A 25708-nucleotide genomic window follows, 5' to 3' on the forward strand; every position below is an offset into this window, starting at 1 on the left:
CGGAGCCGCGCCGTCACCGGGAGCATCGAGGCTGAAGCATGAGCCGGGATCGGGGAGCTTCCTTGTAAAATGAATAGCCTTCTCTTTTACGCAAGTAGCCCCGATTATGTAATGCTACTTTCCATTGTTGGTCTCCACTCCATGACTAGCTTTAATCTCAGGGTTTTAGGAGCAAACAAGAAAGATAAAATAAAGTTGAAAAAAAAAAAGAATGAATGAAAAAAAAAAAAAAATGAAGGCATCTTTGCAAATGCTGTTTTTACCAGTTGCCGCAGTAACTTCTCTTACGCGCAGCGGCGCCAACCTGCTGACTGCCACAAAGCGACCAAACTCCTATGTGTGTCAAATGTACCACTCCACTCCACCATTATTGACTTGTAGGCTGACAGCTCTTTTTTCCATTGTCTCTTTCTCCCTCACGCTTGTTGATCCCCGGCTCCTGTGTTTAAAACGGCTTATCGCTTTTCCCGTTTCGGACCATTCTACGGCTTTAGAGCATGGAAGCGGAGCGAAGCGACTTCGACATCATGTTACATGCGACCGATTTTGTTCCACAGCAGCGCCTCGATTGGCTGCATTTGGGTCTTGAGGACTGCGGCCACGCATTGAAAGGTGATATTTACTCTACTCTAATTTTTATTATTTTCATTGTCTTTTTTTGGCGCTTGGCTTGCAAAATGTAGCCGTCTGCGACTGAAACGCATCTCCATTTCATCAGAGCCATACCTCGTTTACAACTAGGCATTGGAAATTTTTTTATATTTTGGTGTTCTTTGGGGCTTGAACCCCTTGGTTTTCGTAAACGCCTATTCTCTCTCAACTTGACGTGTTGTAGATCTCACAACCTTATTCAGTCGAAAACAGGCGCCAGTCAACTACCCCCGTAGGCTTTGCAACAGGTGCTAGAATTGGCCATTGTGTGACCCCACTGGAATGTTTGCTTCGTGTCGATGCTTGCACTGAACTCTCACTAAGTTGCCTCGTTATCTCGTCTCAATTTCTTTCGTTTTATTTTGTACATAGTTTCCGTGGTTACTGGCCTCTGGTCAACTCCGACTTTAAAGTTCGTCACAGATTACAATTTTAGAGGCATTTTGCTTCATTGAAAGTGTAATGGAGCAATCACGGCTTTAGGGATGTCTTGAGTTCAGTCCTCGCATCACTGTTTGGACTTTCACAATTTTTATCGGTGTTACTAGCGCTTACACTTAATCAGGCAATATGGAAACGAGTGTTCATCATCTTTGAAACGCTTGTGCTTTCTGATTGCATAAGTCTTCTTATTTCTCTCTAGATGTTCCTTGGTCTGTGGATAACCGGAAGAACTTTGGGACTGTTCAGCCTGTGGTAACGTCCTGATGCAATAGATATGAACTTCGACTTTGAAATGAGCAGAACTGAGGATTCTACTCTCAGTGAAGAGCAAAGATGAAAAGAAGCTGTTTCAACAGCACTGAACAGGATTTTTCTGATGTAAGTGATCAATGAGTCACTCGGGTTGAGGCGGGGACTCCATTTGGATTTCAAGTAGATTGAATGAGAGTACCGTTTGGCTTTCCGGCTAAAAGTCTCATACAAGAATACTTTTTGGCGGTAGTTGAAGGATAGTTTTATCATTCAACACCACATCCGAATTAAGAGCGTGAAGAGATGAAGATATTGGGTCTGGCAGCCATGCAAGCTGCCTGGATAGATTGATAAATACTGATTCAGGTCCATCCGTGCATGCTTACTAAACAGTGTTTTCTAACAATTGCAGGGAATTCAAATTCTTCATTACGTTCAGTCGTGACTTAAAATAGTGATTAGGTGTTTGTGACTAGTTATAAAAACCTAGTCAAATATTTCCCAAGCACCACTGTCATTTGAGCATTGATCAGACAGACATGATGATCCCATATTGAGCTGATTGAATGCTGGTGGCATCTTCTGAAAAGAGGCTAAATAAGCTGTGGCAGACCGAGGCAGCAGCGAAAAAAACAAAAACAAGCAGTATAGAAGGTGGGAAGGCTACAAATAGAAGTGAGAGATTGACAGAAATCAAGATTAATGATAATTTCATCAGCAGTTGTTCTTACTCAACAGTTTCCACAAACTCTTGCAACTGGCTCGAGTAGGGTAACTCCGGCTTAGTGGAATGAGTGGGCAGAGTACACACACGCCAAAAAAAAAAAAATAAAATAAAATTGGACCGTCTCCCTATGGTGGACAGTTTTCTGCATACAAATGTGGACTATAATTAAAATCGGCCATCCCTCAACAGGGCTTCAAGGAATTATCTGTGCGCTCAAAAGGGTTAGAACCTATTCAGAAATTTTTGAGCTGACATTTCAAGTTTTCAATCCCAATACATTCCCAAGCAATTAATTACGAATATTGCCCACGAGTTGAGTGGGTGTACAGAGAGGTTTTTTGCTGTCCTGCACAATTGCTCCATGCTGTCGTCATATCCTCTCCATCTGGAAGCGCACAGAAGGACAGCCAACAAAAAAGAGGCACTGGGCAAAATTCTCGTATAAATAGCAGCGCTTCCGCACATCGTTCTGGATCCCCAGGAAACACCACTCACAACTTTCCCAACTACTCAAAAAAATATTCTACTATGTCCCAGGTCTTCTTTGACGTCTCCGCCAACGGCGAGAAACTCGGCAGAATCTCTTTCAAGTTGTACAACGACGTTGTGCCAAAGACCGCTGAGAACTTCAGAGCCTTGTGCACTGGTGAAAAGGGTTTCGGCTACGCCAACTCTGTTTTCCACAGAGTGATTCCTCAGTTCATGTTGCAGGGTGGTGACTTCACCAGAGGCAATGGTACTGGTGGTAAGTCCATCTACGGTGAGAAGTTTGCTGACGAGAACTTCGCCAAGAAGCACGACAGACCTGGTTTGTTGTCCATGGCCAACGCTGGTCCAAACACCAACGGCTCCCAGTTCTTCATCACCACCGTTCCATGCCCATGGTTGGACGGTAAGCACGTTGTGTTCGGTGAGGTGACTGACGGATTCGATGTTGTCAAGAAGGTTGAGTCTCTTGGTTCCAACTCTGGTGCCACTCGCGGCAGAATCACTATTGACAGCTGCGGTGAGTTGTAAATAACGAAGGAATGACAGATGGCTGCAATTGCACACAATTGAAAAATTACATTTGTAGAGTAAGCAAATCATAGATTCATACTATATTTTCTCACAACTTAGCAGAAGAGATTCCGTCGTAGCCAGACACGGTAACGCCAGGTTGTGACTCGACGCCAAAGTAGGCAACGGTGTTGTTGTCACCGTTGACAATCAAGGCGTACCGGTTGGTTCTTACACCAAGACCGGCGTCAGTCAAATCCAAAGAAAGTCCGTTTTTCTGAGAGAAGGAAGCGTTAGGGTCAGAGGCAAAGATAATTTTAGGCAAATCGTCACTGGGAGAAACCTTCTGCTGCTTCAACAACAACTTACCCCACGCATTGATGACAAATGGGTCGTTGGCACTCAAGAACACAGCGGTGGAGATATTCTTCTTAGCCTTCAACTCCTTCAAATGCTCCAAGATTGGAGGAATATGGTTTTCAGTGCATGTTGGCGTGAAGGCACCAGGAACAGCAACAAACAAGACATTGTGTCCCTTGTTTTTCTCAATCAAGCTGTCCAAGTTCAATGGCAAGGGCCTGCCGCAGGCGAGGCCGTCGTCCTGGTTAAGAGTTTCCAACTCAATTGGCACGTACTTGAATTCGAATCCTGATGGGAATTTATCACCTTGAGCGAGAACCATGTTTGATTTGTAAATTGATTTTTTTACCTGGAATCGAAATGCGAGGGAATTAAGACGGGTATTGTCCCTTATATATAATCCGTGGGGAAGGTCCCCCTGCAAGTAGGCAACTTTGGGTGCGGGAGGGAGCCACCAACAAAGCACTGACACACCTACGTAAGTAGAGGAATTAAGGGACCACGAACCGGCACGTAAGACAGCAAGCGAATGCAAACCCACATGGAAACCCCGATCCCGTTGAAGTAATTGTGCGTTGCCATGGTCCATTGCTCACAATTGGTCAACGGAGTTTGCCGACATGGAGGTGGCGGGCGAGCAGGAGGAGGCAGGAGAGAAGCCGTTTCGGGAGACATTTAAGAAGAAGAGAATTGGATCAATTATAAGAAGCCGTAGAATGAATCATTCTCTCGATTTTTCTTTCATTCCTTCTGTTTTTCATTCCCTCTGTTTTTCATTACCTCTGTTTTTCATTAGTTTAGTTTCGTTGATTCGCTTGACCTGGAACATCTTATGGCCTCCTCTTGTTTGCGTGATTCGCAGCCATTATGTTTGCTTTCGGGAGTTTTCCCAAATAAATGCGAACATGATCTTGCTAATTGTGGTTACGCAGAGCCACAAACATCCACCGACGAAATTGGCTCAAAAGTTCCAGACGTTTTCACAAGTTATCGTGAGGACTTTATAGGACGTAAATACATTGAGAAAGCATCACAAGTGTAAACTTGAATGAAACCTCAGTAGTAATTTACAAAATTGGTATGCATACATACAGGCTGCAAGTGTACTGGCCCCAGATAGGTTTTTGAACCATTTAGTTAACATCCGCTTCGACTTCTTAAGAGACAAATGATGCATCTACTATAAACAGAGAAAAACGTATACTGACGAGTTTTGGTTTCGAGAGCCTCAGTTTTCACGAGTAGTCGAGCATTATTCAGTGCGCCGCCTCTGGGCGATCTCTCGGTTAGTGAGCCCCAGGCTTTTTTTTGCACCCATTGCAGCCACGGAGAGTCCGAGGGTCCTCAACTAAGTCAAGCCAACAGAGTAAATTCGACAAGCTTGCATGACGATAATTAATATGAACATCCAAGGCTCCAAGCTCTGTGTTCAAGACACTTTTTTACCTTTTTTTTTTTTATTTCTGGAATGTAGTTGTTCACGAGTATTTTTCGGCTAATGGGCCCATGGTTTGCAACCGTGTATTGGAGATGACAACTCGAGAGCATGTTAGAAGCAGTCCAATAGAACGAGCCAGCAATTCACTCTTACGGAAAACAGTGCAAAATCTCACTACCTCTTACGTTTTTATACAACTGCTTTCTTCGTCTAAATCTTTTATAGTTGGGCCCAGCCTGTGTACACACCCCGATCAGCATATCTACTGTACCAAGCATTTCGTTAGTGGGTGATCTCAACGGCACCAAAAATAAAGATTCATTTGCATGAGTAACTCAGACGATATAGAGTTCTCATTGAGACCGCTTCGTATCCTGAAGCGCTCGGATCTGTCCACCAACAAGTCGCAATTGCATTCGGCTTCTTCAGACACCACCAGACCTCGCTCAGACTCCCTGATTGCACTCTCTACAAAGTCATTGTCTCATTCCTCGAACGTCCCACAAGCTCTGTCAGATGAGTTTGTTTGTCGCCCTATGAGGCTAGGGCTGGGAGCTGCTCGCCCAATTTCCTCAGAAAGTCATGACCATAGCAGTCATCAGGGTCTTACCTTCGTTACTGAGACTGATCTGGTTTCTTCCCACGGCTCCCAACCTTCCACTCCTCGAAGAAACTCAAAATCGTCTAGGAGACTGTCTGTGCATGTGAGGAGCTTGCCAATTGTTCAGTCCCCGAAGCGGAAAACAGAGACGGATCTCTCCAAGCTTGATGACATGATCTTCGCCTTGTGTCTCGTCGATTTCCATCATGTGAGAGGTCCAGAGGTCCAATGGTGGAAATCAAACTATCATGCTGACTATAATTTGCACGGAAAGCTATTCAAGAACTTATCTTTTCAGGCCCTCCCCGACGGATCTCACTTGTTCGAGGAGACATTTTCTAATTTCAACCTCGTTTATGACTTTGCCAATGCTGTTTCTCTAGACGACCAGCTAGATTTCGAACAGTTCACAGGAAACCCAAATCATCTCGAAACGCTCTTTGGGTGCTCATGCGTGCGTCAAGTGAAGACCACGGATCTCTCCAGTGAGGAATTGGAGAGAAATAAAGATATCACTCGTTCAATTGTACAGAAGGCAGTTGTTGTAATTTCACGAAAGCAACCTATATTTACAAAAATAAAAGAAAAGCTTTCGATAATTACACATTCATATTTCCAACAAACTAATTTCACAAATACTGAGTTGTTGGAGAAGCTCTTTGATAACCTCAATGGAACTTTCAAATTGATCGAGGAAGAGCCAATGTTGAAACAGCAAATACCGGAGGAAATTACTCTTTTGGAAAATAAGAAGAACGAGAAAGAGGATGAATTCTTCGTAAACTTGAACCTTCGAAGCATACTTTCGAATTACAAGTCAAGTATCTTAATAATTTTGAAGGCACTCTTGTTAGAGCAACGAGTGCTCGTTTACTCGAACAATAACCTCGAGCTCCTCACTCAGTTTCAAAACAATTTGATAGCACTAATACCCGATTTACATCACCACCTCGATCTTTCGGGGTGCCCCTTGAGCGACTATACCGAAAAGCATTCTCCCCTAACCAGACCAACTTCCTTAAAGACCAATGACAGACGCTCTATGGTTAGATTTTTTGGCCTTCCGCTTCATGTTTTCAACACAAAAGGCTCATTTTGGAATCCGTACTTACCATTGCAGCAGTTTGATGAGCTTCACTCCGAGTCCTTCATGGTTGGATGCTCCAACCTTTTGATTCTAAATCAGGCAAGCCAACATAAAATTAACGTAGTTGTCAACCTTGACTCTTGCCAGCTATCATATCCCACAGGGAAACCTGAAGCACTTCTGCTTTCACATTATGACAAAAGATTTATTCAAAGTCTTTTACATTCGAGCAGCAATGAGGATGCCTTTGAAGGAAGTGACGATTACATCAGGTACCAATTTGAGGACTACATTAGGAGTCTTTTGGCGACAACAAGATTTTACCAATACATGGAGAGGTTTAAGTCTCCGCCGCCAGGGTTTGACGTCAATGCAAACAAGCACTACGGTAATTTGAAAGCATTTAACGATTCATTTGTCGACGCATGGTTCAAAACAAAAAATTTCAAGATCTGGGATTCGTTGTGTGACGACTTCATTTTCAACTTCCATGACCCACTCCACATTGCCATAGGATCGAAGGAAACTACGCAATCGGCTTTTGGCAATTTCTTCGCTAATTTCAACAAACAGCAGCAGCCGACTTTAGTTGAGAGGGCCAACGAATACTTCTCGCACTCAAAAAAGCCTCAGAAGTTCATCCCCAAGGAGGAGCAAGCAACTGAAGTAAAAGATGAGTCTCACTCACTGGGATCCACCAAGAAATTTACTTGGGGTTGGGGAGCTCTGAAGAGTTAGGAAGTGGCTGCTAATACTTTTCATGCAGGCCAGGATGAGATCTAAAAAACCAAGGAATTTATGCGAGCCAAATCCTTCCCGGTGAAATGATTAAGCATCCATTTCAGAAATTGTTGACCGACAAGGCTGGCAAATTCTTGTTTGCGTCAGTGAAAAACTGCATTCATGTTTTTCGTCTCACCGATGGAGCCCTCATAGGCTGTTGGGAAGATGAGATCAGATTGCAAGATGTTCAGGAAAAAAAGTTCAAGACCCAAGAACAACCCAACAAAAGGAGCAAAACCAATAACAAGGAACCCAAAGTGCCGGTACCAGGTCCTGGAGCACCACCAATTTACAACTATATTAGGTCATTGACGTTATCTCGAGATGAACAATACGTTATTGGTACAACAGACAGCGACAAGGCAGCAGTCATCTTCAAGATCGATATAACACAAGATAACTGTTTGTCGTTGGTCAAGCGTCAAGTGTTTCCTAAAAGACCCTGTGCTATATCCACCACACTCGATGACTCCCAATTGATTGTCGCTGATAAGTTTGGTGATGTTTACAGCATCCCCATAGATGCAGATGAGCCTGTCGATGAGAAAACTTTGCAACCCATTATGGGACACGTCTCGATGTTGAGTGATGTACTCGTTGCTCAACGCAATAATAGGCAATATATCTTGACTGGTGATCGCGACGAGCATATTAGAGTGACCCACTTTCCAAAATCATACGTTGTAAAGCACTGGCTTTTTGGTCACAAGGAGTTCGTGTCCTGCTTACATATATTGAACTTTGATTCTAACCTTCTTATAAGTGGTGGTGGCGATGACTTTCTTATCTTGTGGAATTGGCACTCTGCCAAGAGGCTTGCAAGCGTGGACCTTCGTCAGTATGTTGAAGCTCATTTGAATGAGTTCCACCTTCCTCCTGAAAGATTCAGAAATAATGACCTGAAAAAGGAGATCTCGATCGCGAAGGCTGATTCGTTTACAGTTGATAATAGAAACTTCTTAGCAGTGTTGTGTGAGCACACAAATTGCATAGTAACGTTTATTATCAATGATGACTTAACATTTTCGCACAAGCAAACACTTTCTATTCATGATCTTATTGTCGACTTTACGTTTACAGGTGAGGAGATTATTCTTTCGCTAGATACCGAAAGTGACAGTCAGTTGCTCGAATCGTATGGCTTCAATAGTGAGGGTTTTCTCCACAAAAAAGACAGTGATATCATGCAAAAGATTACAAGTGCATCTACATGTGATGTCATCTCTCGTGATGAATTCTATCCCTTGTATTATATAAGCTCCTTGAGAAAAAGAAGCGACCACTAATAAGTAAGCATTCAGCATCATAATGATTGTAATTACTCATTCTCTGCCACTCCTTCTTCGTTCACAATACCACCTTGAAGAGCCAAAGAATAAAATAAAGAGTTCTTGTTATTCAACAATTTTTCGGGAGAATCGAATTCGGCGACCTCACCCTGCTCAAGAACAACAATTCTGTCAGAGTCCATGATAGTGTTCAATCTATGAGCAATAGTCAAAATTGTACGATCTTTAAATTCCGTTCTGATTGTCTCCTGCAAGACGCCGTCAGTTTCAACGTCCACGGCCGCTGTTGCTTCATCCAATACAAGGATGTGAGAGGGGATAAGCAACGCTCTTGCAAGACACATTAATTGTCTCTGCCCAACAGACAAATTGGAACCACCCTCTGTCATTTTGACATCTAAGGCAGATTTGATACATTCGTTCAGCTTGTCTCTTTCCTCATACATTCTGAGCACATGGTCTTTCAAATGCGACAATTCCAATGCTTTCCACATGTTCTCATCAGTGTATGAACCGGTCGGGTCCAAATTATCTCTGATTGTACCCTCAAATACTTGCGCATCTTGTGGAATGATTGAAAGCTTGTGCCTCAAATCTTGAAGACCGATCTTGCTTGTATCTATGTTGTCAATCTCAATGTGTCCTTCGGCGGCTTCAATAATTCTAAAGAGTGCAAGAGTCAAGGATGACTTGCCAGCACCGGTCCTTCCAACAATACCAATCTTCTCATGTGGTTTTATTTCGAGGTTGATGTTCTTCAAGACTAGGTCGAGCTCGGGTCTATATCTTGTCGAGTAGTTCTTAAAAACAACCTCACCATCTTGTGGCCACGTCTTGGGTGGTCTGTTGTCGTAGACAACTTCCGGCGCTTCCGGTGTCAACTCTGAATATTCAAGCACTCTTTCCACAGAGACAATATTTGTCTCCACCTCAACCGTCATTCTCACTATCCAGTTCAAGGATTGAGTAATTTGCAAAGCGTAAGACACGGATAAACCAACCATACCAGCAGAAATGCCACTCGATTTGAGAGTCAATATGGCCAATCCCGAAGAAGCCAAAATGATGACAGATCCCAAGAACTCAAGTCTGACAGCCAACCATCTGTTGGCGTTAACGGAAGGATGGTAAGCACGCATATTCTTATCGATTCTAGCTTCATTTAAAAACTTGAATCTGTCTTCTTGACCGTAAGCACGAATTATTGACACTCCGTTTAATGACTCTTGAAAGTTTGCAAATATCGGAGATCTCGAGACCGAGTCCAAACGACGCAATTCTCTGGAGGTTTTCAAGTAGTACTGCTGGTAGTACACATACAAAACACCCAAGGGCAAGACGATAAATATGAACTGCCAGGTTGAATAACAAATGACAAGTATTGTGAACAACACTCTTGCAGAGTTTACGAAAAACTGCGCAAACACTCGGCCCAAAACTTCATCAATCTTGTAGATATCGTTTGAAAATCTGTTCAATATTCTTCCGATTGGTGTGGTCTCAAAGAAAGACATTGGTGCTCTGAACACGCTTGCTGCCATATCATTATGTAGCTTCGTAGATCCACGAATGGTACATAAAATCCACATGAAGATCATTTGAGTCATCATACTGATTGTATAGGCGAATCCTAACAGGAAGTATATACCCAAATACTTCAACAAGGCAGGATTATAGCCCTTTTCGGTGTTGACCTCTGACCAGTGCTTCAACCAGACATTAGATGAAACATTGAAAATCATGGATATGATGGTTGTACTCAAGAAGACCAAAACATTGGAAGAACCGCAAGCGAGCCCATATTGTTTGTAAACATTCCACTTGACTTTACCCTGCTGATATTTTTCCTGCCTGGCTTTCACATCCTCGTCCTCTAATTCTTGGTCTACCTCATCATCAGCCAGACGTAACAAGCGCTCCTCATCAGTTATTAAGGTGGCATCTGACGCTCTCCTTAAACTCTGGACATCGATATCGGAAGTGTTTTCGGAGCTGACGTTAAAGCCACTGTCTTTGAGCTCCTCTAAATCCGAGGCACTTTTATCACCTCTGACAGAGGTTGCGGAGGAAGATGGGACTGTAGAATCATCTCCTCTCTTTTTACCAAATGAGAGAATGAGTTGACGTAACTGGCTTCTTTCCTGGGACATAATCTCTAAATAGGTTCCTTGTTCCACGAGAGACCCATCTTTCACCATGTGCATATTGTCAGCAATGCTCAAAACGTGAATTGCGTTGGTTGCCAAAATTCTGCACTTTGTTTTCAACAAACCATTCGGACCCAAAACGTTATCAATCAAGTGTTTTCCAACGTGCTCATCCACTGCTGACAATGGATCATCCAACAAATAGACATCAGCTCTAGCATAGACAGCTCTAGCCAATGCTAGACGTGCCTTTTGTCCTCCAGAGAGAGAAATTCCTTTCTCACCAACTTCAGTTCTGTCACCCTTTGGCAAGATCTTCAAGTCCACAGTAAGAGCACATGCCTTCAAAACCTTGTGGTAGAACTCGGGATCGTATTTGTGACCAAAAAGAATGTTTTCCTTGACAGAGCCATTAATAATCCAAGGAACCTGAGAAACGTATGCAACTTTACCGCGCACCTTAACTTCTCCGTCGAGCTTGTATAAGTCACCCAAGAGGGACTGAATTATTGAAGATTTGCCAGAGCCAACCCTTCCAACAATACAGTCGAGCTCACCTTTCTTCACTGACATGTTGATATTTGACAAAGCAACCTTGTAAGACTCCTCACCTTTCTTCTTGGACCATAAAAAGGTACCATTTTTGATAGAGACCGCGACTTCTCCCAATGTAGTAGCTTTCGGAAGTTTAGTAACAGCGTTAGGTTGTAATTCGCTACCAGTCAAGAATTTGGTCAATCTTGAGATGGCGACCTGCGATTCCACAATGTTGGTGATGACCATTGGAACGACAGCGAGAGGAAACGACAACAAGTTAAACAAGGATAACGCAGGGAACACAATATCGGTTGACAAAGTCTTGTCTTTATTAAGAAGAACGAAGAGAGCGAAGGTAGAACAACTGACAAGGATTGGAGTGAAGCTCCACGACGATGTGGACATTGCGCTGAGCAAACCCATACGCTTCAAGTTGCGCAACTCTTGATCATTTCTGACTGCTTTAAGCTTATCCAGGTAAGGGTGTTCCCATCCATACAACTTAAGCGACTTAATATTGTTCAAAATTTCACTGATCAACCTAGATCTGGCATCTTTGTATTTCATTTGGGTCTTTTGCAATCTTTTCATGGCTCTCGCGATCAAGCCATTGAGAGGAATCATGACAATCATAATGAAGACACCGGCCCACATACTGTTCCCGAGTAAGCCATGCAAAGAGACCAAGCACAAGATGATTTGGAAAGGACCCGACCAAATGATTTGCAAGTTCTGAACTAAGTCCTGAAGTCTTTGGGTATCCACGGACATCAAATTGACAATATCACCAGTGTTAGACTCTTGTTTAGTTTCGTTTGACAAAACAAGCGACTTGTTGTAGATTACTGCAATCAAGGAGGACTTGATCTTCATGCCCAAGTCGAAAGCCCTCTGGAAATATTGGTGCAAGAAAGCGGTCTGGAGTACGGACACGAGGAACATACCTGCAGCAATCATCAAACCTCTTGTAAGAGGGATAGGATCGTCCCTTTTTAAGGATTCCGAGTAGTCGTTGACAAAGCTGATCAAAAGACGAAGCAATTGGGGCTGAGCAAAGGCCATAATGTCCTGAAGGCCCTTAAATACACCACCAATCAAGAAGGGCAAACCGAAGGCCTTAGACAAAGTCAAGAACAACGAAGGGTTTGGACTCTTGGTCCAGTAGTGATAGAACTTATCAGCTGTTGTTCTTGCCTTAAGTTCAGAGGGCAAGAAAGGCAAGTCCTTTTCAGTCAAAAACTGATAGAAGCCTTTTTTCATCAAAGCAGCCATCCAGTTGAAGGCAATACGCAGAAACACATTGGCCTTATCGTAAGGAGCGATGCTGAGTTGCTTTGTGTATGGCTGACTGGAGAGTGGAGGGAAGTAATGTTCAAGTAGAAGCACAACGAAAGCATTCATGGCGGCCAAAATGGACACGGCAAAGAAATTGCCGTGTTTTTCATTTCTCAAGTTCAAATTGACAATTCTGCCAATGTTGAAGAACACCTGGAAAAGCCAATAGAAAAGCAAAACGCCCGAAGAAACCATGGCCTTAAATTGTTCCACATAATGCAAGCTGAACGCTAACACCAAAGATACCACGTTCAAAGCTAACCCTAACTTGATGATGTCAAACGACTCTGGGTACGACCCGTACAAGGTGGCCGAGAACAAAAGCTGCAAAACAGTAAGCACTAATCGGGTGTAAAACGTCCACTTGGCCTTGTTTCCAATAGCTTTTTTTCTGCTCATCACCACAAGCTGTCGGGCGCTAAGCGCCACCATTAACACCCCTGCTGTCACATACAAGATACCCTGAAGAAAGCACGGGGTCAAGTCGTTGTACTTTGGCGAAAGAGGCCCCCAGCCATCACCACATTGACACGAGAGCCACCATGTGGGGCCAGGATAGACGGGAGACGAGTGGTTGCCATGATGGCCAGAAGTTAGTGAGGGTGTTGCTAATGGTTGTGAATTTCCAGCCAACGCTGCTAGTATGGGAGATCGGGCTAGCAGGTCAGCGTAATTGGGCAAGCCGGCCGCGTCAAGTTCTACTTGATCCATGACACACTCGGTAAAGTAGGCTTTATTTGGTGGAAGAACTTCGGTGGTTTAGGTAGACTTCCCAAGTGAACTGTTGGTTGCGATTTTTCAAGGTGGTGCTAGCGTAATCCTATATAACTTAGTAAGCCTTCTCTCTGCGCACCTCACTGCAGCACTGCACCGCACATGAAGGCTAACCGTTGGCAGAGAAGAACCGACTACGGGAAACAATTATGATTACATAACTTACCAACCAGGGGGAGGTCCTTGCTGGCTAGTTTGATATTAGTCAAAGAGATATAATTTGGTAAACTCAATAATTCCGTCCGAGTGGATTGACCAGTACACCAAGCCCAGATTGTCTGACCACATTGGATCGTTTAATTTCTGCCACTTTGCCTCCGTCCGACCTGCAATCAACTTTCCGTCCCCCACTCCCACACACAGTGCACTTTTCGTAAATTCTGATACCTTCATCCTTCTTTGGAAGCCAGAAGAACGCCCGCTTTCCCGATCCCGGTACTACCAGGTATTCATTGTTGGAAATCAATTGGTCTTGGCTCACTTGAACAATCTCCTTAATCTAGACGGCTTTTTTTCGCTCGTGCGGTTTTCTCCGCTTAGATCCGTCGTATACTGACTAGTCCGTTTCTGATAGTGCAGCGGCGTATTTTTCCCAATCACATCTGGTGGCAATTCAGGGTTTGGACTGCTGCTTCCGAGCCCAGACAGCGACATGTTCAGTGGAGCTGACGGCTTCGAAGTATGACTATGTGTGCTCAGTACGGGCCGCGAGTTGGCAGTAGTACTTGGCTGCGACGGCGGCTTCGGAACGTCGAACAAGTATGATGGCGCCCGCGTACGAGGGCGGGTGATCTCGTCATAAAGTGGGATCTCAAGCAGATCGGGCTGCTTTACTTGGTCAATGTCTTGAAGACCAATCAAAAAGTCCCTTGGTTTGAGCACAGTCTCTGACCCCAAGTAGAAATCCTTGTCGAGCGCTTGCGAGAGCTCATATGCCAGCCGCATCTCAGAGTAAGTTACTCCTCCAGCCACGTAGCAGAAGATCCTTTGTTTGTTCTTCGAGCTCTTATGACTCGCTCCATGTCTCGATGCCGAAGGTGCCCATGATGCCTTCACACGAGGATTTCTGATGGAATTGTTTTTATCCAAACCAGCGTTAAGACCGTTCCCTTTAGGTACATCTTCTGCAATGGGTTTATCACGAAAGTAGGGGAACCAGTCCTCATCCAATTCGTATTTTGCAGCATTGTATAGAACTCTCTTGAGACCAGGGGCGAATCTTGATGTATTATAAGTACCCTCATTGTTGATGGTGTGGAAAAATTGCCTATCGACTTTTTTGTCCTTGGGGGTTTTCTTCACTATAGGAAAGTCAAGCTTGTAGAGGTTGTAAAAACATCTCAGCACAAGTGATACTATCTGAGTGTTCTTAACGCCAATGAACTTGGCAAGCTTCACAAAATCACTCTCACAGAGTCCACCTCTGTAAAGTCCGTAAATCAAGACAAGTCTCATTTTGTCATTGACATGCAAATCCTCACGAGCAAGCAAGACAATCAAATCTTCATGCAATTTTTTATTATGAATGCCTTCAAAAGAGGTGCCCTCGGCGCAGCAGGTTTGTTCGAAATCAGCTGCAAACTCCGCCAATTTCCTCTTTGCATTGATATCCAAGATCTCATCAATCAATGTTTTGTGTAAAGTAACTTGACGACGGTCTTCGTCAAACCCATGCAAGTGAGCTACAACGTACATCAAGTCAGATGAGGTCTTTGCTTTCGAACGATCAACCATCATTGGATTGTTTTTGATAAGATCATTGATACGATTGATGATAACCTCAGATGCTTCAATAATGTGCATATGACGAAGAGATGTCCAAAGTTCGTCGTCCTCGGCATCCAAATCAGACGTCATTTCCTGTTGCTCTCCCTTCTCATTCTCAGCTTGATACTTGTAGATACGCTCTCTCTCCAAACTCTGCACTATGTCCATTGCCATTGCTTGGTAGGAGAATTCGTGCAAAAGTGGAGCAAACAAATCCATGGATCTGTCAGTGATCAAAAGGATGGCTCTTTGTTTCTCCAAAGCCGATTTTGGAGGGTAATCCGTGTTGGCACGGAGGTAATCGTCAAGCTGGCGCTGTACTTCGTCTGCTATGAGTTCTGGTAAACGAGCTGCCTGGTGAGTGGCCTTAGGCAGTGCGTAGAATCGTATGAGAGGGTATTCCTCGGCCACAATGATTGCATTCACGATGGCTTTCGCCGCTTTCCTAATCTGCGGCAAGACCATCTCACTGCAATTGTCATTATAGTAAACAGGCATTGAGTTGTATGGGATATGGTTTGTGAGAAAAACTCTTGATTCCAAGGGGAACATGGACGCTTGAATATAGGTAGCAGTAGAGCCGTCACCGCCGAAATACCTCATCGTATCAGGATTGCCCAAGAATTTCGATGACTGAAAGTACCTTATTTGCTCCGTATCCCATTGGGTGAACGGAATAAACAAGGCGTGACCCATCTTATACCTTTTTACCTTCACGTCGGCCAGGATGCAATTGAGATTATACACCAGAGGCTCGAGAAAATAAATGGCCAGAAGAAACAGCTGGAGCTTTCGTGGGGCGTCAATCTGTTCAATGGTAGTGACGATTCTGAGCAAAGCATCTTTGGAGAAAAGTCGAAGTAGCAACGCTTCAGTTTGCTTGTCGAGCACCAAGGCGAAAAGACCTCCTATGGAGGTGATTTCCTTGAGCCTCTCGTGAAGGTACCTTTTTTGAACGTTGAATAGAGACAGTGGGTCTTCGATGTTCATAAGGTCGGCAAGTTGAGAATGAACCAGTGTTGATCTGGAGTGAAGAAGCTGTTCGTGGTAGTAGTTTGATGTGTGTAGAGAACCCTGCAGGCCCACACGAATACGGGATTAAGAGCATGGTATCAAAGGAAGATAGAAAAGAACCTTATTAATAAATTTGATGAGGCGAACATTGAAAAGGTTTATATCCAGAGGAAGAGTTAATCTACATCCTAAGCATGAACTTTCTTTTAGTTGTTGATCTTGGTTCTTGTCGTTCACCTCGGCCAAACAAGGCTTGGGTGCGAAAGCTGATGGTATTGGCTGAGCCAGCGAACTGCCACTTGTTAGCAGTGTCTGGAAAACAATCAATTATCATCGCATCATTGGTCGCTTGTTTTATGTAGTGAAACTGCATTGTCCAAGCTCATTCGAATGTACTTGAAAAGTGAACCTTTCAGTTTGAGGTGTTGCTTCTTTTTTTAGCTCAAGGGTCTCGCAAGTGAAGCTTCTGACTTATCAACAATGGGCATTCAATTGCGGTGTGCACGACAAGATTGAATCCTGAGGGCAGGCGGTCGAGGAGTTATATGGAAGCGTAACTGAAAGTATCAAAATAGTTCTAGTGGTGATCAGTAGCAGATTTGTAGAGTGGGGTTTGGATTGCACTTTTTGCAGAAATTCATATGTGGCTTGCAGAAGTAGGTAAGGAAGGGAAAGTGAAGACAAGTGGAAATGTATACACTGAAGTGGTAAGACTGGAATTCTGGGTGGTGTAATTGAGCTACTGTGATGTAAATCGAAGTCAACTTTTCATAACGCTGTGGACCAAGATTATTATTGTCACTAAATGCCCGTCTTGAGAGAGACTCCATTCCATTTTGCAACCGTTGCACACAGAGGGCAACCTCACCACACCCCAGAGCTCTACCATCCTCAGCTCAGCCCATAAATGGTCATATTCTATCATTGAAACATGCCTAAGAAAAGATTTTAAATCGTTTTCATTTATGTAAATATTTAGCTTTTGTACCACATACAGCGACTGTTTACTACAGCTTACAACTACACGCGCCAGCAGACAGTGGGAAATTTCAACAGCGAGTCACGCTTGCACAGGGCATCTAGATGTAAGCCAAAGCGCAAACTACAAAGAACATAAGGTCACCAACACAAGTGATACAATTTTAGGGATCGAATCAGCCTGCTTCTAAGCAGATTGTGTTGTTAAGATCCATTGTAAGGTCACGTGCATCAAGCGAGTACTAGAAAAGAGCGCCTCGATATTTACCCTATTTGGTCTAGACATCCTTCACGATCACCGTCAAGCAAACTGAAACCACCGACATAGATTTCACTCAGACCAGAGTAATTCTGCTCTAGATTCATCACATTCACTTTTTAATCATGGCTGAAAGACGCCCATCCCAGCCAGTTGACTCCAGCCGAGGCCCAACCTTGTTGTACATAGCAGGATGGTACTTCTTCTCCATGTCGATCTCCGTGTACAACAAGTGGATGTTTGGCAGTGGACTTGACTTTAAGTTTCCCTTGTTTGTCACGGCTTTCCACCAACTATGCCTATTTTGTTTATCGGCCCTGGTGCTATATTTTCGCCCATTGCTTCGTCCCACCGTCAATGGATCATTATCTGGGTTCTGGTCCTCACTAGCGATAGCTCCAGAGCGCTATGCTCGTCAAATACTACCTTGCGGCATAACTTCTGCTGGTGACATTGGTTTGAGTAACCTCTCATTCAGTTATATTTCCCTTTCGCTTTATACTATGCTCAAAACATCCAGTCTCATCTTCGTATTGATCTTTGGCCTCATATTCCGTCTAGAGCGTTTTAATTGGCGATTAATCGTCATCGTAGTCGTGATGACTGGATCAGTGATGATGATGACCCAAAAACCCGACCTTGATGATAATAATGAGGCTGCTGATGATGACCATAATCCGATTGGCATTGTGTTGGTGATGGCTGCGTCTGCCATATCAGGCTTACGTTGGTCCTTCACTCAATTGTTGCTAAAGAAAAACGATCACACCAAACATCCAATACTGACGATATTTTATATCTCTCCAGCTATGATAGTGATACTACTTGTCACTGCAATTCTTGTGGAACGATGGTCTGCATTTGTCTCACTGCCGATTTGGGCAATTCATGGTGTTCTAGGTGTGCTAGGCTTGATGTTGGTGCCAGGCTTCTTGGCATTTATGATGACATTATGTGAATTCAAATTACTATCCGTTGCACAAGTCTTGACCTTGTCGATCGCAGGTATTTTCAAAGAACTTCTAACAATAATGCTCGGTCTGCTTCTATTTGGCGATAGACTTAGTCTAATAAATTGCGTGGGATTGGTAATAACATTTCTCGATATACTATGGTACAATTATTATAGATACCAGGAGACGGGTGCCGCAAACATCAATCAAAGTTATACTGCGGTGCCCTCTAGCTCTCCTGATGATATCAGTCTCGAATCTGGCTCTGATGCAATTGAATTAAAACAACAATGAATATAGAATGCACAACTCATCAAATGACCACACCAACAAACGCTCCAAATATGAACAAGGACACGTATATGAGCAACTTCTCTTTCCCGGGTCTATCCCAGTGCGTGAACGCGCCACCTGCCATGGCTTTAGACGACGTGGACCTACTGCTCTGAAGTTTTAAGGGTCCAACTGTTGATGATGAGTGCCCAGACACAACAACCTCACCAGAGACAATTGAAGCAAGAGAATACTTGGTAAGAACTGCCTCGGCTGCAGAGGAGTTTGCAGGGTTGATGGTCAACGTTGCTGACAGAGTGTAGTTGTATGTTGATGCAAATGGGATGGTTCCTGATGCGATTAATGAAGCTCCATCATCGCTTTTGTTGGACTTGGAACTTCCTGATTGTAACGAGAAATCCGTATTTGCTGTATAGTTCTTGTTGTGATTACCAAGCGCTATGTGTTTGCCGTCATTGTCCACAGCAAAATATGCGTTTGTCAAGAATGGGAGCCCGAGAGATGTGTAGCCGAGATACGACGACGGGCTGACATTGAGGATGCAAGCCTTCGCTTCGCCAGAGAACTTCAATGGGGTATCGTTGGAAGACGCGTAAAGAAGGGACGACAAAGGTGCCTTTATAGTTAAGGGACCAAATTGGTAATGCAATTCAGCATCACTTTCCTCGACGTCAGAACACTTAACGATCCATTCGTCGTTTTCTTTGTTATAAAATGCATTTGTTTGAAGTGCCAAACGAATTATGACATCCAAAGGAAAATAATTGAATGAGTTTCGAGTGTCAAGGAGTACAGGGACGGGGTCTTGTTCCAAGAGAGAAACGGATTGAGAGGTGTTTCCATTCACAACACGAAGATCAGACAATAGAAGCGTGGGAAGAGTCGAGCCCGAGTTGAGACCGGTGTATGGTAGGATTGGAAACGAGACAAAGTCGCCCTCGAAATATTTTTTGTTGACTGCCCCTAATAAAAGCTCGCCGGCGGCTTCCGTGTTGTCCAGCATATACTCCATAAAAGCCGAGTAGGCATGAGACTTTATTGTTTCTGAGTTAACAAAGTAGTTCAAAAAGCCAGTGCCTCTAGAGTTGTCAGCCAAACCTAGACCACCAGCGATCATGTTGGTATGGTTGACATAGACAAAAGCGAAGTCGTCCAAGATAATATCACCCTCCGAGGTGTCTGAGAGATTAAAAGTGGTGATACCAACCTCACCTTCAGCCACGATAGCATTCGGGTATGCAATACTAACCGGGTTCCCCAGCAAATCTATTAAGGTTTCCACGCTACTTGTCGACGTAGAACCGCTATCTGACAGGAGAGTCGTCTCCGCGTACAACATGCCATAAGGATAGTCAGACGTACACTCCGCCAAGGCAGCCAGTCTTGATGACAGGGCCGTGCCAGGAATATCGCTGACGTTACAATACAGCTGGATCAAAGCCTCTGGTCTGGGCACCCACAAGTCGGGCTGCTGCAAATCGAGAAGAACGGCCAAATCACCAAGCTGAACATTGAAGAAGATGCCCTTGTTTTTGGCGACCAAGGGTACTGTGATGACGGAGTCAGCCAGCGAGGAAGTTGACGTTGAGAGCCGTGACAGAGAAGCCAGAGCCAGCAAGGAGGACTCCAGGTCTGCCGCCAGCGCCCACGCATAAAAAAGGGACCAGACGAAGCACCAACACAAATGCATGTTGTTATATCCCAAATGAAGATGCTATGAAGGTGCTGGGGAGTCGACTGGAAGTGGGGAAGGAAGCAGCAAAAACGATGAGAAAGTGTATATATATATATACCCATGTATAAAGCACTACTTCAAAAGGAGGGCGCGGACGATGAGAAAAAAAAAAAAAAAAAAATACACGATATAATAACCAGTGCATGCATTGTCAGGGAGGGGGCGCCGTGGCCAATGTAAGACTCTGGGTCCAGGGTGAAATTTAAAAGAAGCTTCCAAATTTGTAAGTTTCACATATTTTGCCCAACTGTGCCGCCTCCAGTGAGGGCCACAAGTCTATCACGGCCGATGACATCATCTGCGCTCGGTACTTGGCTGCAAATCATCCGCTTAGACGACCCAAGCCTGCCGGAAGCACTACACGACATATGGTGGGAGGAAAGTTCCAAAAAAACACAAGCGGGACAGATTAGTGTTTAGAGTAGAATGTCCTCAAGGGCTCAAATGATCAAGACTCAGCTTTAAAACGAAAGTAAAGGGTGAAATGTCCTTGTATTGTCTTCCTTCTATGCCTCGTCTGCTGACCAATGCCCATACCGAGGAAGAACCCATGACATTTGTCTTTAGAAGGGTAATCTTTGATCTTTGCTAACCAGCTTGTTTTCGTAGTGCTGATGCAACATCATTTCGTATATTAGGCGAGAGTTGGTTACCAGCTGCTATTGGCTAGGGTTTTCATTGTGCTTGTGCTTGTGCTTAGGTGAGTCTGGGCTTTCGCAGAAGGTGAACGCCGAAACGGGATCGCCGCACACCAAAGGTCCAAGGATTAGAAAAAAGGTAGAAACAAAAAAGAAGACCAGGAAAGATAATTGATGAAAAGGGGCATTCAAGTCGAGGTTTTATAAATTTTTTTAAAATTGTAATTTCCCTTGTCCTTATTCTTGAGGTAAATAATGCATTAAGTGCCCTGGCTCCTTATAGTTTTGAAGGCTCGTGTACCCAATATGATAATCAGTAATGAAGGCAACAGACATTGCAAAATCCATGTAATGGCAATGACGCCTTTATGAAAGTCGCGAACGATTTCCGGTCTCGTTTTAGCCTTGTGCTCGTCAAAAGCCTAGATTGAGAAATCGCACAGAATTAGGCTTTATGTTCTTTGCAGCCACCTTCACTGGCTGCGTGAACAACATCCTTATGCACCAAGGTGAAACAAAAGGGGCAAACAATCTCGAGGGTTTCCTCGGGCCTTTCGAAATAATAGTTCGTTTATTCTCTCCTTCCCTCTTAAAATTCTTTACTGCTTGCCTCAATCTCATTACTTTCTTCCTTTGCCCATCTCAAGGGTCTCCTGCACAGCCGTCCTGTGTGCTGCCGTAATTGTCTTTCTAAGCCCATGATCTATTTTCATCTCCATCGACCCTGAAGACCATCATCACCCTTCGTGATACGAGAACCCTTTCATACACCTGGACAAGCGTCTCCCAGTCCAAAACCTCATATACATGTCCCAATAAGATATCTAAGCTATTGATCTACTTTTCGCTGTTCTTCATATCTTGTCTTTCCTGTTCCATTGTCGATAATGAACATGAGAAAGGACGGCAAGAGGAGAAGACTCAAGATTGGCATTCGACCCCAGCTCATCATTCTTGTGTGCTTTTCCTCTCTTTTCTCCCTTTTGATTCTAGCTGTGGTTACTGGCGTCTATTATTCAACCAATCTCACGAACTTGAGAGCCGAGCGTTTGGAAGTTATTGCCCAAATAAAGGCTTCCCAAATCGAGCAAACCGTGCAATATTTGTTGTACCAGACGTATTGGCTCTCTACAAAAGATAGTATTGCAAAGCCTCTCTCAAATTATAGAGCGGGCAACAGCTCCAAAGCCGTCTTCGGCGACGCCCAATATGCGTTGGATTCGTTCCTTTCCTCTTCCGAGATGTTTGCCCTGGCGGCACTATACGACTTGAACTCAAACATTGTCGCCGAATCTCGAAATAACAACACAAAGGTTTCGTCAACTTTGGAGTCTGCACTATACGCTTTGACAGAAAACACAACTATCCCGTCTGCTATTCAACAGTCCAGCAGTTCAGTAGATACAAGGTACCTGCCAGAACTCGACGTATACATCACAGGGCCCCTACCAAATGACACTTCCACAAATGCCACGTACTTCATGGGTATAACACTACCAGTGTACTCAAATTCATCGATCATCCTACAGACAGCAGCGGTAGCAGGCTACCTCACCGTTATTGCAGATGCTGATATCATTAAACTATCACTTGAATATTTCGGACTGTCTGGAGACAACAAATACTCAGTCTCTCTCGTGAAAGCATACTACGAGAATGCAACTGTGGCAGGCGATGGACGTTATGCTACTGGATTTGAACTATTGTTCCCAGTAGAAGGTGATGATATGATTCCAAACCAGTACTACGTCATAGACTCATCACCAGTAGTTAAACATGCCCTTGTGGCTCAGGAAGGCGTGGTCCGAAATGCTGATTCCTTAGATAAGGGCAAAGTAGCTGCCGGCTTTGCTACTATGGATATCGATTTACAGAACTATTGGACAGTGATGATTGAGCAGAAGAGATCAACATTCCAGAGTCCTGTGGTGAAGCTTCGAAATATTATGATTGGAGTGGTCATTGGTATCGGGGTCTTCATGTGCCTCATCACATTCCCTCTAGCAGTGTGGTTTGTCGCTCCCATAACCCGGCTCAAAAATGCGACTGAGGCAATCACCAGGTCTCGGAAAGAAAAAGATAAGGGTGGAAGCTTTTACGGTTCAGGAGAACGTCACGATGACCCCAATGGCGATGGAGGAGGCGATAAAGAAGTTCTTTCTTCCTCATCAAATGATGGCAATGGTGACGAACAAGATAAAAATATCGTGACAACAAACTCTAAGCGTAACTCTGTGAAATCGTTTGGCACCGGTTCTACAGCCTTTTCGACAGGCATTCGTCTCCCAGATCGTATTCCGCCCTCAAAAAAGCTATTTAAGGATGAGCTAACAGAACTTTCAGATGCCTTTAACATTATGACGGCAGAACTAGAGAAGCAGTACACTCACCTTGAAGATCGAGTCAAGCTGAGAACCAAGGAGCTTGAGGCATCTAAAATCGAAGCTGAAGCAGCAAATGAGTCAAAAACTATATTTATTGCCAACATTTCCCACGAGTTGAGAACTCCACTCAATGGCATCTTGGGAATGACTTCTATAGCTATGGACGATGATGATCCACTGCTGATTCATGACTCGCTTAAATTGATCCACAGATCGGGTGAGCTTTTATTGCATATTCTCACAGAACTTTTGACGTACTCCAAGAATACATTGAATCGGTCAAAACTAGAGAAGTCTAATTTCCAGGTATTGGAAATCCTTTATCAAATCAAGTCCATCTTTGGAAAATTGGCACTTGATCAAAGAGTGAATCTCAACATTAGTTTACGTCCAAACTTCTTGCGAAAGTTGATTCTTTATGGTGACTCAAACAGAATTATTCAAGTCGTGATGAACCTCGTTTCAAATAGTCTTAAGTTTACGCCCGTTGATGGCTCTGTGGATGTCTCGTTCAAGCTACTCGGTGAGTATGATCATGACCGCTCCAGGGCGGCTGATTACGAGAAAGTTTACGTCAAGAGGGATCACTACTTGTTCACTCCGAATACAATGCCCCTGGTGAGGAAGACACACAGTGCAGCTGGCGATCGACGGGCACTGGAATCTGCTAAAAGTAATACATCAAGAAGAGGAGGGGACTATATCAACAAAAATGGGACAACAAGTGCTGACATAGATACGTCAGGGCAAAGTCAAGAAGCTATTAATGATGACAATCAAAGCATTGTCACACTATCAACTACAGAATATGAGAATGCTATTTTTCATTCACAATTTAATAATAATAAGTCGTTACCTGATTTACCTCGTTCGAGGCAGCTGTTGTCCCCTGCAACTTCGATGAACAGCTCAGATAGCCATCGAGATGTCGAAGGTAATAACGTCCTTGTCGAGAAAAACTCGCTGTCACCTCAAAAAGGTTTGGAAAATGTCCATCTTGCTGAGAAATTGGCTTCAACAGAAATGCCCAATACAGGCTCATCTCAATCTACTAACTCTCATTTAGCAGCTCCCATGGCTGAGAAGGGACAAGAAGCAAGTTTGAAGAAGACGAATAGCTGCGGTACTCTGAATCTCATGTCGACAAACGCATTTATATCGAATAGCGAGCTAGTCAAAAATGACAAAGTTTACAAAATGAGAAAGCTCTACATTCCTCGTTCTTGGGTTCTACAAATTGAAGTTAAGGATACAGGGTCAGGTATCGAGCCGGCATTGCAAGAAAAAGTCTTCGAGCCATTTATTCAGGGTGATCAGACGCTTTCTCGAAGTTATGGAGGTACAGGACTCGGGTTATCTATCTGCCGTCAGTTAGCAAAGATGATGAAGGGAACGTTGACGTTGAAGTCTACGCTCGGTCAAGGATCGACGTTCACGTTCACCGTTCCGTTGCCTCAAAATGGCGAAATCCTTGTTCCAGAAGATGAGATGGAGGAGTTCTGCAACGATGTTTTTAATCCAGAGGCTAAGATCAATAGGAAAGTGGCATTTGGCGTAGCAGAAGAGCCTCATTCGAGAACGCACTCGAAAGAAGAGTCTGAGGTGTCGGAGCCCGACATCAGGAATGGTGGGGCACCTTCTGACGCATCTTCTAACAACAAGGCCTCTCCGAAGAAAGGCTTTCAACTCAAGCTACCTCAAAGGCACAACAGCCACCTTTCTTCGACAGGTACAGCAGAGCGTAACAAGAGTGGCATTAGCTTCCTCAACGATTTGACTCACCTCAAGATCTTGGTAGCAGAAGACAATTCGGTAAATCAAGAAGTCATTAGGAGAATGCTCCGTCTCGAAGGATTCCATAATGTAACTATGGCAAGCAATGGCCTCGAAGCAGTCGACTGTATTAAAAGCTCATATGAGACTGGTGAGCATTTCAACATCATATTCATGGATGTGCAGATGCCAAAGATGGATGGTTTGACGGCCACTAAGCTCATACGAAACAACCTCAAGTTTCGCAAGCCTATTATCGCTTTGACTGCCTTTGCTGATGAAAGCAATGTCAAGGAGTGTTTGAACTCTGGTATGTCAGGATTCCTCTCTAAACCCATCAAAAGAACCAACTTACGTCAAATAATCACCGAGTTCAGCACCGAGGTGTTGAGCGAGATCGTCACCACCCCAGTGACATACACAGACGATGATGAACGAAGATTAGCATAAACTCCCTTTGCCACATCATCTTTCATAATTTCTCCTAGA

At 44.0% G+C, this 25708-nt stretch overlaps 9 protein-coding genes across 9 annotated transcripts; 5 read left to right on the plus strand and 4 right to left on the minus strand. All coding sequences in view use genetic code 12, as the record gives it.

Annotated features, from left to right (window-relative positions):
* Positions 1-2602: 2602 nt before the first annotated feature.
* On the plus strand, positions 2603-3091 carry CYP1 (peptidylprolyl isomerase CPR1; the record flags this gene model as incomplete). Its single annotated transcript, XM_029033681.1, has 1 exon — positions 2603-3091. The coding sequence occupies one exon, from the start codon at positions 2603-2605 to the stop codon at positions 3089-3091; it is 489 nt and encodes a 162-aa protein (XP_028892273.1).
* A 91-nt stretch (positions 3092-3182) lies between these two features.
* Positions 3183-3755, minus strand: AHP2 (Ahp2p; the record flags this gene model as incomplete). The annotated part of the gene is made up of 1 exon (XM_029033680.1): positions 3183-3755. One exon carries the CDS (start codon positions 3753-3755, stop codon positions 3183-3185), a length of 573 nt encoding a protein of 190 aa, XP_028892272.1.
* A 1442-nt stretch (positions 3756-5197) lies between these two features.
* On the plus strand, positions 5198-7297 carry CJI96_0002818 (uncharacterized protein; the record flags this gene model as incomplete). The annotated part of the gene is made up of 1 exon (XM_029033679.2): positions 5198-7297. The coding sequence occupies one exon, from the start codon at positions 5198-5200 to the stop codon at positions 7295-7297; it is 2100 nt and encodes a 699-aa protein (XP_028892271.2).
* An 86-nt stretch (positions 7298-7383) lies between these two features.
* CJI96_0002819 (uncharacterized protein) lies at positions 7384-8628 on the plus strand (the record flags this gene model as incomplete). Its single annotated transcript, XM_029033678.2, has 1 exon — positions 7384-8628. One exon carries the CDS (start codon positions 7384-7386, stop codon positions 8626-8628), a length of 1245 nt encoding a protein of 414 aa, XP_028892270.2.
* A 32-nt stretch (positions 8629-8660) lies between these two features.
* YCF1 (ATP-binding cassette glutathione S-conjugate transporter YCF1) lies at positions 8661-13361 on the minus strand (the record flags this gene model as incomplete). Its single annotated transcript, XM_029033677.2, has 1 exon — positions 8661-13361. One exon carries the CDS (start codon positions 13359-13361, stop codon positions 8661-8663), a length of 4701 nt encoding a protein of 1566 aa, XP_028892269.2.
* A 540-nt stretch (positions 13362-13901) lies between these two features.
* SEC1 (Sec1p) lies at positions 13902-16181 on the minus strand (the record flags this gene model as incomplete). Its single annotated transcript, XM_029033676.2, has 1 exon — positions 13902-16181. The coding sequence occupies one exon, from the start codon at positions 16179-16181 to the stop codon at positions 13902-13904; it is 2280 nt and encodes a 759-aa protein (XP_028892268.2).
* Positions 16182-17567: 1386 nt separating this feature from the next.
* CJI96_0002822 (uncharacterized protein) lies at positions 17568-18689 on the plus strand (the record flags this gene model as incomplete). The annotated part of the gene is made up of 1 exon (XM_029033675.2): positions 17568-18689. The coding sequence occupies one exon, from the start codon at positions 17568-17570 to the stop codon at positions 18687-18689; it is 1122 nt and encodes a 373-aa protein (XP_028892267.2).
* A 19-nt stretch (positions 18690-18708) lies between these two features.
* YPS7 (putative aspartic endopeptidase) lies at positions 18709-20379 on the minus strand (the record flags this gene model as incomplete). The annotated part of the gene is made up of 1 exon (XM_029033674.2): positions 18709-20379. One exon carries the CDS (start codon positions 20377-20379, stop codon positions 18709-18711), a length of 1671 nt encoding a protein of 556 aa, XP_028892266.2.
* A 1570-nt stretch (positions 20380-21949) lies between these two features.
* Positions 21950-25669, plus strand: SLN1 (Sln1p; the record flags this gene model as incomplete). The annotated part of the gene is made up of 1 exon (XM_029033673.2): positions 21950-25669. One exon carries the CDS (start codon positions 21950-21952, stop codon positions 25667-25669), a length of 3720 nt encoding a protein of 1239 aa, XP_028892265.2.
* Positions 25670-25708: the final 39 nt, after the last annotated feature.

Source organism: Candidozyma auris, chromosome 3 (assembly GCF_003013715.1).
Source record: "Candidozyma auris chromosome 3, complete sequence".
Lineage (NCBI taxonomy): Eukaryota > Fungi > Ascomycota > Pichiomycetes > Serinales > Metschnikowiaceae > Candidozyma > Candidozyma auris.